We start from the raw sequence: 13383 nt of genomic DNA, 5'->3' as shown, positions 1-13383 counted from the left end.
TCTTCAAATCCTTTGTTGGTTGTCAGTCCCAGCCCATCATGGTTAGTCTTTACTCTTTGTCCCATGTGACAGAACACTCAGCACTTCCACTTGTACCCTTTCAGAATTAATCGTTGTTCCTAAAGCACGCTACTGGACATACAGCACTTTCACATGCACTGTCTTATGTTATAGTAGATAGTGAAATGAGAAGGGCAAGGATTATGAAGCCTACTTTACAGATGAGGATCAGAGGGCTGATTTCCTAAGGCCACCAGCTCATGTATGTCAGAGCTGGGACTTAATTCATGTTTGTCAATCCAGTTCTTTGAAACTATAGCTTAAAACTTAACATCTTCCATAACTTTTGCATAGCATTGTAAAGTATGTGAATACTTTTATCCACTGGGATCTCATCTCATTTTAACAACAATCCTTTGAGGTAAACTAGGAAGGGCTTTTAATGTGCATTTAATTTGTCAGCTCTTATGTATTGTGATATAACATGTGTGTGTTCTAAAAGCATACATATTAGACTGTATGTATGTGTGGAACCATTCCATTTCTCTAATATTTTCTGCTTTTTAGAGCCCTTTCCTGCACATTATTTCATTTGATTCCTTTTGCAGTTTTGTCTGAGGAATAGGAAAGCAGCTAGTGTTGGAAATACAGTATTGTTAAAAAGAGGATACATGCAAATTAATTTCACCTACTGAGCAGATAGTGCCAGGATTACCACTGTGAGTGTGATAAATGTCTATAGATTAACTGTCCCATCCACCTTGCTCAGATGATGGAGGTCTCCTTCCTCCTCTGTTACTTTTAACGTGGCAAGCCCCCCTGCCTTTTTTTCTCCCCACTCTGCCACAGGGACTCAGCTGTGTCCAATAACAAGACGCCCCATAGTAGCTCCATCAGCCACATTGAAACGGTGCTGCAGCAGCTTGACGACGCCCAAGTACAGATGGAGGAGCTATTCCATGAGCGCAAGATCAAGCTGGACATCTTCCTGCAGCTGCGCATCTTTGAACAGTATACCATTGAGGTAGAGATAGAGGTGGAAGGGTCGGGTGGGATGCTGGGGAGGCCTGAGGAGTGGCCTGTTTCCAGGGGTGGGGCAGTAGTTTAGGGGATTAGAGAGCAGTAGCCTTGAGGATGCATTTTTAGAAATCAACAAATTCGTGTTCCACTATGTTATATTCCTTCCCATCCCTCTTTCCAGGCAGTACCCTCTCTTTTGCCTTCTGTCAAGGGATTACCTCATTGAGAAGTTTTTTGTTGCTGTTCATTAGACTCTTACTTGATACTTTGGTTCTTGAAGGACCGTAGAGTTGGCTGTTTGATGACTGAGATAGAATCATTGAATTCTATGTATTTGCAGGTAGGTAGGTGTTACAATTAGATCAGGGCTTACATGAAATCACACAGAGCCAGAAGTTGGTAGCTGAAGGAAGGAAGACTTGTTTCCTAGGTTTTCTTTCTGTCTGTTAAGAAATTAAGCCTGTGCTAGGGCCATTTGTTGGTCCATCTCATAGATTCCTGTTCATTTTTCACTGGTCAGAATTGGATGTGCTATATATTTATGTCCCCATTGTGATATCAACTAGTAATGTCTGCCCCCACATTGTATCCACATTTTATTATTATTTTGAACTGGTAACTAACACTATGCCAGTAGGGCTTGTGGGGTATGAAGAGAACCCAATACCTAAGACACTGTCTTTTTCAGGGATAGCAGAGAGTGAAATTAAAGGCAGTGACTTTTCTGTGTTCCCGGCTGGTGTGGCAGGAGGAAAAAGCAATTCTCTACCCACTATTTCTTGTTAACTTTGTCTTGCTCTCTGACCGTCTCCCTAGAGTTGGTGCCTCTGGGTTTCTGAGGACTGATCCTCCTAACGGTATCTGTGGAAACTTGCATAGAACTGGTTTGGCAATAAAATTATTTCTAAAATTTTTTTAAAGTTCCAGTATCCCAATTCTTTTGGAAGACTCAGGAGCAAAGAACTGCCCTGGCCCCGGTTGTCTTTTTCTTCAATTCCAGGACCAAATGGGATTACATTGAAAATCCAAAATGTAAAAGAAGAGCAATTCTAAATTGGTAGCTATCTTCCTATCACTTATTCTCTTCAGATCATTCCCTTATAAACACACATCTACCCCTGCCTCCCCTGGGAGCCTTTATAATTTCTTACTTAATAATATTTCAGGTTCTAAAAGGTGCTTCTGGGCAATTTCTGAAACAAAGAAAAAGGCAGGTCTTCAAATCTAGATCTCAATTATTTTTCCTAAGGATTCCCATAAGTTTAGGTGAGTTTATCTGTGCTATTTATTTATAATATTCTTTGACTCTACACTCAAAAGGATTTCAGGTGGAAAGTGGTATTAAAACATATATTGAAAGAACAGTTAAAATGCCAATGTGAAAGGAGAGATATCGGCACATAGCAAAAAACTAATATGGTGAACTTTATAAAGATGATGAAGGTAATAAAGAGAGGAAAAGAAAGGGCATTAGTTAATATTCCTTAGTAATTTGGAATAAGACTTACAAAAATAAATAGAGATTACATTTGATTACAGTGGTCCAGCCTCAGGAAACCCCCAGACATCCCTTAGCTCCAGTTCTCCTATTGGGACTGAATATATCCATAGGGGAAATTATGTTAGTGGGTTTTGTTTGCTGCTGTATTCTTTACTTACTCTTCCATCATTCCAGGTCCACATCAAAAATGCTTAAAGAGAAGAAGCAATCTGAGGGTTTAGATGTTTGATTAAGTAGCCGTGGGTTTTTTCTGTTTTTTTTTTTTTCTTTTGGGTACGTGGTCCAGGAATCAAACCTGGATCTCCCACATGGAAGGCAAGCATTCTACCACTGAACCACCTGTACACCCAAGTAGCCATGGTTTTGAGGTCAGGATTGCTGGTTTAGCTTCACTTTGCCTTGAATTGCACCCCTGCCATCAGCTGGAGGCAATACTAGGGTGAACTCATCTTCTGGGATTCTGGGCAAATCCATTTTCGTTCCTGAAAAACAATCCAAAGCATTTGCAGAAAATGTCTTTTACAAAATATTTTTTTCAAATATTTTAAGTTGCATCTTATTTAAATGTAGCAATGGAGGAACTTCATATTGAAATTATAATATTTGCATTCTTCAGCTTTTGTATGTGTAACACCAACTTGTCCCATTCCCCCCCTCTCCCCGCTCCCGCAACCCAAGCAATGCACAGCAACTCGGACAACTCCATATGCAGTCAAGTAAAAGTGGAGAAATAGTGTGAGGGGCTAATAAAACAAAGAAGATAAGAATACTGATTTGATTGTGCATTATTTGGTTTAGGCAGTGACAACCAAGTTTCAGATGAGTTCTTGTTTTCCATTTTGGGGGGGGGGGGCAGGGCCCAAACTTGGGAAAAATGTTGTATTTAGTCTTTTATAGAAATTGAAGTCCTGCCAACTTCATGGAAAAGCTCTGCTGCAAGTCAGATTGTCAGAGGTTGAGATTATTTCAAATACCAGCAGTGTTTAACTGTGTAGATGAAAAAGCAAACCTCTAGAAAAGATTTAGAGTATTAAAACTGAGGATGGTTTCTAAAATGAGAAACATGTCAGAGCTGACACATGCCAGGGCAGGGGCTATGATTGTAGGACCTATGGCTGTGGTGTCCTTTCCTAAAGGAAGGTATTTGATGGACATCCTGCAAATTCTGGGGAATTATGAAAGACAGAGCAGGTCTGCTACCCTAAGATTTGGGGAATCTAAACATGACACCTTAACCATATCACTGATGGCTGAGGTGAGCTAATTAACTTAAAAATTAGAATAGCATAAGAGGTATTAGTTATTACATCAGTCTCTTTTTACTCATTTATATTGGTAAAACCTGAAATGAGACCATAGGGCACCGCCCCAAAGAGTGAAAATTATCCCAAATTTCCTAGATAGGTAGATGTTCAAAACCAGGGTTGCAGCTATATTCCAGAAATACCTTCTTGGACTGCAAAGACCAGACAAAGTGGCCCAAAGTAGAATATGATGTTCTTTTCCTTTAGGTTCAGCCTCACTTTATGAATGACATATCAACTGGTTATGAGAGAGAGAGAAAAAAAAACTTCACTAAATGCTAATAATGTTTATTTGCATTATTACAGTGGTGGTAACAATATGGGTGGTTTTTTTTCTTTCTTTTTGTAATGCTTTCTTGCATTTCCAAGTTGTCTATAATTAATCAGAGTAATTAGAAAGAAATTTTAAAAACATTTTTAGAAGCAAAACTAGACCACTGGTGTTCAAACTGTTTTGATTGTGCACCCTATCAATTAAATTTTTGAACTTACAACCCCTATCTATGCATATTTGTTTGTTTATACATTATCTATAAATTCTACTATCATTGACTAATGTAAACGCAATATGCCCTGAGGGTGAGGTTTAGCCTTTTTGTTAGAGGTTGTGGTTCCAGATTTAAAATACTTTTCTTGATCATTGCCAATTATTTTTTGACTGATTTTACTGACAGATCTGATTAGATTGTCATTGTTTATCCCCATAGCATGACTGTCAAAGAGCTCAGAGCAGAAGTGTCCAGTTATGCTTTCTTCATAGCATTGTCTTCAAACTGCATTTTCTTTGCAGAAATCTTGTTAAGCCATGTGTCTTTTTGTGAAGGTTAGTTTAGTTAAAACTAGATAATAGATTAATCCGTTTAACTGGACACATGAAAAGAGCAATGATTTCAGACATGCTGGAAGCAGTTGAATAAATGGACCACAGTCACCTCTCTGAACAGTGGTGCTCCCCACTTCCCTCAGGCCTCTCCACCACAGCATAAAGCTGTCAGCAGTGTGGTCAGAGTGAGGCACAGAAGCGTATCTACTAGTGTCAGCCTTGTGAAACTTAATACCTTTCTTATAGGTTTGTAAAATGTGCGTGCATGTAACACACATATGCTTATTTATGTAGAGAGAGTTTTTCTTTCTATTATCAGTGGATCATTTTGGGCATACCCTTAGATGGGCATACCCTTGTTGGAAAGTACTCGAAGTGACACCAAGAAAGATAGTCTAAACAAGGGACTTTCAGAAACATATGGCCCGTGAGATCACAATTAAAGTTTGCTCTGTGTACCTGAAAACTAACTTGAATAAATGTCCAAGTAATTAACCTGAGTAAGGAATGGAATATCCAACTAAAAATCTATGGGGTTCATATTAAGATATGTTGAGGCCAGGCTGAGACTAGAAAGAAATGGCCTTCAAGGAAGAAAATTCAGCCTAGAGAAGAGAAGGGTAATTATAACTTATCAGTGATCTCAACTCTATAACTAGAATTATGGAGAAGCTCTTAGCCCTTATATTTGGAAGAGGTCATTCAGTTCAGTCTTTCATCCTGTATAGAAATTTAACTCAATAAACATTTAATGAGCACCTATTATGTACCAGAAACTTCTATTAGGCTTTGAGTGTACAAACCGTCCCTGTCCATAGGGTACAGATTAGCTGGGGAGAAACAGAGAATTATCATACAATGTGATAATTGTATGATAGAGACGCTTCTGGTACAGTGAGACCATAATCAGGCCATGGAAGATTTCCCAAAGAGTTTATTCCTGGAAGATAGGTAAAAGTTGATGACAAGTATTTGACATCCCTGGAGGATACCCTCCAGCCTAAATCGAAGTATATTCAGAGTCCAGATGTCAGGGTTGGGGAACGGATGAAAGGAGGGAGCTCAGGATTTCAAAACTGAATTGAACCAAAATCTCCACCCTTCTACAGTTTGGGCCTCGTTCTGTTCTCTGGAACAAAAGAACAAATCCACACCCTCTTTTATTGGGGGCCAGCCTTAAAAATATTTGAAGATGGTTATAATAGGCTGCCTTTTCCTTATCTGAAAAGTGGTAAGATTGTATAAATTATTTCTGTAGTCCCCTCTGACTCTCAAAATTCCGTGATGATTTCTTCTAATCAGTTCTTCTCTGTGGTTCATATCCTCAATTTATTCACCTCTTTCTGGATAAGACACGGTTTCCAGATACCTAACTCTCCTGGCTGCACTCTGCTGAGGGGACTTGAATTTAGCCATGGCCTGCCTAAATGTATAATCTGGATGTGACATGAGTAGCACAGCATTCAGTAGGGATTGCCATTTCCCATGACCCGTTCTTCTCTACATCAGGACACTAGTGCAGCCCCAAGAAATATTGGCCTTTTTAAATTATTATTATTGTGGTAAAGTATGTATCACGTAAAACTTACCACTTAAGCAGTTTTAAAGTTTGCAATTCATTGGCATTGAGTCCATTCACACTGTTATGCAAACGTCACCACTGTCTAGTTACCCAAACGGAAGCTCTGTATCCGTTAAGTAGTCACTCCCCCTGCCCCCCTACCCCCTGCCCCTCACAGCCACAAGTCTACTTTCTTTCTCTAGGGAGAATATTTCATAAAAATAGAATTGTACAATATGTAGTATTAGCCTTTTCAGTGGCTTCAAAAACTGTCTTGGTTTGGCCTGTGGTCTCTTAAAAGCCCCTGATTGTTTTTCAAGGTAAATGCTTCTAATACACTTCTTTAAAAAAAACCTTAAATATTAAACTTAAAATTTCAACCTGAACTTTTTTTTATTTTTCTTTCTCAACATTTGTGTTCTTTCTTTGGTCTAGTTCTTCAGCTAAACTTAATAAATTTAAATTTAAATTTGTTATTGCTGTCAACACTGTGACTGAAATGTTGGCCAGGTCAGGCAAAGTCCTTCACTGGAGCTTCTCAAGGTGACACAGACCATTAGCCCATACTGTCGCTGTGTTGGCTGTGGAACATCTAAGGCATCATCCAGTCCAGTTTCCTAACCTTTTCTTCCAGAGACACAATTCAGACTCTGCAAAAGCCTTTCTGTTTTCCATATTTGTAACATGCCTCAACTACATTGACATAGTAATTATATTAAGAGAGGAAATGAAGTCTGTTTGAGAGCTTTTGGTAAGGATGAAGTAGAAGGAAGCAATGTAAGCTGTGGCATAAAGTATTTAGTTTACACAGAAGGAATAACCATTCCAGACACTCAAGCATTGTTAGGTACTAGAATGAGTAAGCAATATGTGTTGTTGGAGCTTTCAGCAAAGGGGAGATCTTTTGAAAACAGATTATATTCTTGCAAGTCTCAGATTGATTAAGAGGCAACTATTTGGACAAAATAACCATTCAAGGTCACCTCCAACTCTGTTAATCAATGAAGTCATGATTATTTCAAACACCTCAGTTTTAATCGTGATACTAGTGAAGAAAATAATATGAAATTGGCAGTAAAAATTATCAAATTATCCAGGTGGATCAGAAATTAGGTAATGGAATGTTGGAAGTCATCAATTACAGCATTTTGCTGTAATTGTTCTTACATTATGTTGCACAAAATTCAGAACAACCAAATGGATTTCTTCAATTCCAATTCACTTTGATTTTCTGGAAAATTCTAGTGTGATCCCCCATAGGTCTCAATATATCTACTTAAATATTCTAACACTTCAGATTTATATACTTCTAAAGCAAAGGGAAATGCTTTTATACCTTAAAAATAATCTATGTTAGAATTCAATTATCTCATCATCTTATAAATTGCTTAACAGAAAGCAACTGAGCAAACAGAGTAAATAACTATGACCACCTATTTTATTTTTACAGTGGTAGCCTATGTCAATACACAAATCTTTTATAAATAGAATAGCTCTTCCAACAAGGAGTGTTCCTTTAGATGTAACATGTCTTTCTTATCATCTAGCACTTTTAGGTCATTGGAGAATATTTGGCTTTCATTTTTCTTATTTTAATAGAAATGATGACATTATTAAACAGAAAGATGTCTTGTTTGCAATTGGCAGCCCATGCATTACAGTAGCATCCCATCACAATGAAATGCCTGGACCTTTCCTTCCCACTGTTAGCTGGAATGGGATTGGACCTTAATATATGCAACATATGTATTGTTAACTAATATATATAAGCACCATTTGCTGAGAGGCAGTATAGTGCAATGATTGTGTAGTATTTTGAGTTAGGCTTCCTGGGTTGGAAACCTGTTTCACCAGCTTTACTAATTGCATGACCTTAGGCAAGTTACTTAAAGGCCTCTTGAAGCTGCAGTTTCCTCATCTGAGAAATGGAAATAATAATAATAATAATAGTTCTTAGCCCATAGGGTTATTTTGAGGATTTAATGAATTAATAAATATAACATTCTTAACAGAGCTCCCAACACTTAATAAGCGTCCAGTACATTGTAGTTGGTATTGTTACTAGTATTATTACCATTTGCTATACATGTTCATTTCTTACATGTGTTTGCTTCTAGATTTTAAGCAGTAAATATCCTATCTTCCCCTTGCCTATGATTTCTCCCTTAATTTATCACTGAGTTCTAATAGGAGATCCCTGAGTGTTCATTCAGGGCAGCTGTTGTAGGAACTAAAGGGATTTTTTCTTCCTTGCCATAGAGTAAGAGAACCCCTAAGAGGACAAGTTGCTGCTCTGTGCTGCAGCTTTAGTCCATCTGTTCATACCCCAATATGGGATTGCAGATGTGTTCCTTTTTAAGAGAAAGGCCCCTGGTGAACCAGAGAAGTTTAAATAGGTTAATACTACTTTTATACTAAGCAATCTGGCAGAGTCAATTGCAAAAAAAAAAACAAAAGAAAAAAATAGAATTAGGAAACTCTTAAGTAAAAAGTACCCTAGCTGGGGTAAGGCAGTATATTTTCTTGCAAAGGTAAATTATGTATGACATTTATGTGAGACCATAAACATACATTTAAATTACTGCTCTGCTCAGAGAACACACAATTAATTTAAAAGTTTCATATGAAGTGAAGAAAACTGAGATATTATTCTTTTTGAAGAAGATGAAGATGAAAACATGGGGAAAGATAAAATGGGCACTTCTCTGAAATGAAAATAAAGACAAGGCTAGCCCCCAAATCAATTCTGGGACCAGCCTTACTGACATAACACCATAGTTAAGAGCATTAGACTTTGGAGTTCAATGCTCAGTTCTGCCGCTCACTAGCTCAGAGAACATGGAGAAAATTGTCTGACTTCTCTCTGCCTTCATTTCCTTCTAAGGTTGTCGTGAGATTAAATACAAGAGAGTCATTCAGTGCTTAATACATTATTTATTCTCTGATAAATTCACAATTTAAGATAAATTATCATCTTCAACCATATCATCATCTTTCTCATGGTTATCATCACCATCATTGCCATCAGCCTCTAAAAATGATCTAAAGAAAAGGGCTACCCATGAGATTTCCAACTTTGCAAGTGATAATAAAGAGTTAGGTTTATGGGAATTTACCATAGGAAGTTCAATACAAGCAGGAAGAAAGGGAGCAGGTGACTTTGTTCAGGCAAATACAGAATAAAACATATGGAGGGTGGAGAAAAGTATTTCTCTCCACTTAAATACTGGGCAAGGCTCAGAAAATGAGAAGAATCAATAGAGAGGATTCTCTGATGACAAAACCCAAGGTGTCTGCTCAATCAAGTTCCATTGGTCAGATTTTGGCAGCAGAATGCTGGATTGAGGGAATCTCATCTTGCAATGAGGTCTTGGGCTTCTTTTTGAAATGAGAAGAAGCCTTTTCATTTCCTACTGCCTCTTACTTTTTCTAAATTTCCTTTTAACTGCATCTCAGATTTCCCTCATGAGTTCTCTAGAGTAGACATTTGTTAGAATGGAAGTATTGCCAGTATATCTCTCAAAGAGGTCATCATATCCCAATACTCCAGTTAACCCTGAAGAATAAATGAAATAGAGATCACTGGAGCCAAGAGGAGAACTGAGCAGGCCGGGAGCTGAAATGGAGCTAACTGAGTGAAGGGAAAAGCAAAGTTGGTTGATTGAAGGCTGAATGCCCGTGGGTACCTTGTGTTCCACCATTGATTTGGTTCCAGCCCTGGTTTCTACCCTCAGCATATTCTGCTCAGATTTCTTTCCCAAATGGAGTCAAGTCACCAAATTAATACCCTAGCCAAAGTTTTTCTTTTCTTCCAATTTATTGTTTATTATAGAAGTTGTGAGTGTATAGAAAACTCATGCAGAAAATACAGAGTTTCTGTTTACCTCCCTCACACATGCAGTTTTCCCTTTTATTAATACTTTGCATAGTATGGTAACTTTGTTACAGTTGATAAAACAGTATTATTATAATTACATTATTAACTGTTCATCTATAGTTGGCATTAGGGTTCATTGTTTTGTATACTTCTGTGGTTCATTTTTCTTTTATTTTTTTATTCTAGTAACATATATACAATCTAAAATTCCCCCTTTTAAAATTAATCCTGCTGAATTATATAGATTTGAAGTGGTTATAAAAGGTTTTTCTTTTTACAATCTTGTCTCTGTATTAATAACCTAACCCATGCCATGTTATGAGATAGGCCAGAGAAAAATATCTGGGTCTGGGGGTATGGGGGTTGTCCTGAAGTTATTTGTGCAAAAGGGTGGTTTGGACTTGAACAGACCAAGAGGAGGGACAAGATCATTTCAGGGTTATGGGACTGGAGAAGGAGGCTTGGTTATACAGAACTAATTCATGGGGTCAGCAAGTAAATCAACTGCCTTGGTTCTTATAAGAGCATAAGATAAGGCTGGAAACCTAGTTTGTTCATTAGCAAAGAGGTAAACTTCAGGTCTGAAAACCTGCTGTATGTCAACCCCAGAAATAAGGTGGAGGGGAGACATTAAACAAAAGACCTCCTGTGAGGAATCAGAAAATGCCCAGTAAACTTTAAAAACAAGCAAATCAGACTAATTGCAGGCTCTGGGCATCAGGGCTTAAAGAAATGGGAAGGGCAAATCAGAGAGAGAGTAAAGAGCATTTAGACCCAGGGGGAGGGCAGCCTTAGGAGATAGACTGTTCTGCTGAGTAGCCCCTTGAGCTGCTCATTCTTCAGGCATAACTATCTATTTAAAGTTTCATAATAGACTTGGGCTCTTCAGCATAACAGTGCCAGGTGGGGAGAGTAGAAAAGGCTAGGAAAGGGGAAATAAAAGAATATAGAAGCACAGTGGAATCTTGAACATATTTCACACCCAATTTTGATTCAAATTCCCAAGGTACCTGATCTCTGAGCCCCACCATCCCAACTGACGCACCTCAGCTCTCTCACCCTGCACCCTTGTAGCAGGAACCGGCTTTATACTTCGTCAGTTCCTGGCCTTGGGACCCTCTGGATTCTCTTGAAAAAAACAGACCCATGGGACTTCACAGACTCTGTTTCATGAAAACAAAACAAAAATAGAATAGAGAGAAAAGGCAGATTCTTCCTTTGATGTCTATTGGCTTCATTTTATTCTAATTTCTCTTAGGTTGTAGGCGAGGGATTAGACTAAAAATTGTGCTTTTGGCTATTTTCAGTTTATCTAATAAAGGACTGGTATCTCCAATGTATCAAGAACTCCTACAAATTATCAATAAAAAGACAGCCCAGTTTTTTAAAAAAATGGACAAAAGACTTGAAAAAACACAGTGCAAAAGTAGGTATACACATGGCCAATAAACATATGAAAATGTGCTCATCATTAGTCATCAAGGAAATAAAACTTAAAAGCCTAATGAGATATCACTTCACACCCACTAGCACAGCCAAAATTAAATAGACTGACAATACCAAATGATGATGAGGATGTAGAGCAACTGGAACTTTCATACATTGCTATTAGGAATGTACAATGCTACAATTGCTTTGAAGAACTCTCTCTCTAATAGTTTATTATAAACTTAAAATATACACTTACTCTATGACCCTGCAATTCCATTCCCAGGTAATTACTTAAGAGAAATGAAAACCTATGGGCACAGAAAGACTTGCACAGTAATTTTGGCAGTGGCCTTATTCATAGTAGCCGAATGCTAGAACAACCCAAAAGTTCACCATCAGGAGAATGAATAAATAAATTATAGTGTAACTCTACAGTGGAATATTGTTCAGCAGAAACTAGGAATCAATTACTGATACATGCAAGAACGTGGATGAATCTTAAATTCAGCATGTAGAACAAAAGAAGGAAGAGAGTGTATACCTAAGATTTCATCTATATGAAATCCAAAAATTGGCACAGTTTAATCTGTAGTAACGGAAAACAGAAAGTAGTTGCCTAAGAGAGTGGGGGGCAAGGATTGACTGGAAAGAGGCATAAGTGGACTCCCTGGGGTGATGGAAAGGTTCTAAATTTTGTTTTGGATGGTGGTTACAGGAGTGTATAAAATTATCAAAACTTGGAACTGAATGCTTAAAATCTGTGAATTTTTGCTATGTAAATTATACCTCAATTAAAACAGTACAGAAAGGATTATTGCTAAATGGAATAAGCCTGACACAGTATGACAAATATTGTATATTTCCACTCAATATTTTTGCTAGAATAAGCAAATTCATAGAGACAGAAAGTAAATTAGGAGTTATGAGGGGCTGTGGGGGGCAGAAATGGAGAGTGATTGCTTAATGGGTTGAGTTTCAATTTGGGGTGATGAAAAAGTTTTAGAAATGGGAGGTAGTGATGATAGAACAATTGTAAAAGTAATTAATGCCAATAAATTGTACACTTAAAAATAGTAAAAATGACAAATAAAAGGAGAGAGAGGAAAACAGAAATTCAGGCAGGAAAAAATATAGTTAAAGGCCTAGTCCTATAAAGATAAATTATTGTTATTACTGTTCTTAGTACCCTCAAGTTAATTCCTTTCTCTAGTTAGAGAATTTAGTGTTTTTCAAGGGCAGGGCTACAACAAGAACCTATTTGCCTGCCAGCCTGCCAGTTCTCAGAACACCCAGTGATTTCCCACAATAAGTAGATACTGGGTTTTCTCACTAAGCCCAGTAGATCCGTGAATTGACCTAAGAGGCTATGGGAGTGTGAGGTGGGAACCTGGGGTAATGAAGGCAGTATTACTATATTTTCCCACCTCTGCTTCAAAAAAAGTAACTGTACTTTCATTTGTTTATATTTTGCTTAAAGAAAACTTTCATTGTTAATAAAAATTTAAAAAAAGAATCCTGTGCCCCTCTTGAGGGGTTCCTTGCCTCTCCCATCCCAGTGTGTATGGGATGTAAGGATGCCATCTTCCAATTGCCTGGAGCCAGTCTCCCAGCCCACTTTGTCCCCTGATGCTCCGGGAGTAACAGTGTTTGGGAGCTGGGAAGGTTATGCCACATGCCAGCTGGGATGAGACCTGGCATAATGGAAATCCCTAAAGCAGGCTCTGGGATTTGCACTTGGGCTACCTCTGCTACACTACAGCTGTGCGACCTGGGGTGAGGCTTTGGTTTCTATCTTCTGTGAAAAGAGAAGGACAGGACCCATGCTATTGCTTTCACAGTGTTGTGGGAGCAGCATGAGATAACAGC

At 38.1% G+C, this 13383-nt stretch overlaps 1 protein-coding gene across 9 annotated transcripts in view; it reads left to right on the top strand.

Annotated features, from left to right (window-relative positions):
* Nucleotides 1–13383, top strand: part of KALRN (kalirin RhoGEF kinase) — a 758640-nt gene that overhangs the window by 416634 nt on the left and 328623 nt on the right. For all 9 annotated transcript variants that reach the window (XM_077118101.1, XM_077118100.1, XM_077118114.1 and 6 more), the window contains exon 13: nucleotides 850–1024. In XM_077118101.1, coding sequence (XP_076974216.1) covers nucleotides 850–1024 — 175 coding nt within the window. The remainder of the gene's footprint in view (nucleotides 1–849; nucleotides 1025–13383) is intronic.

Source organism: Tamandua tetradactyla, chromosome 10, assembly GCF_023851605.1.
Source record: "Tamandua tetradactyla isolate mTamTet1 chromosome 10, mTamTet1.pri, whole genome shotgun sequence".
NCBI classification, from domain to species: Eukaryota; Metazoa; Chordata; class Mammalia; order Pilosa; family Myrmecophagidae; genus Tamandua; species Tamandua tetradactyla.
Note: the sequence above shows the minus strand (reverse complement) of the source record. Positions and strands in the feature narration are given on the sequence as shown.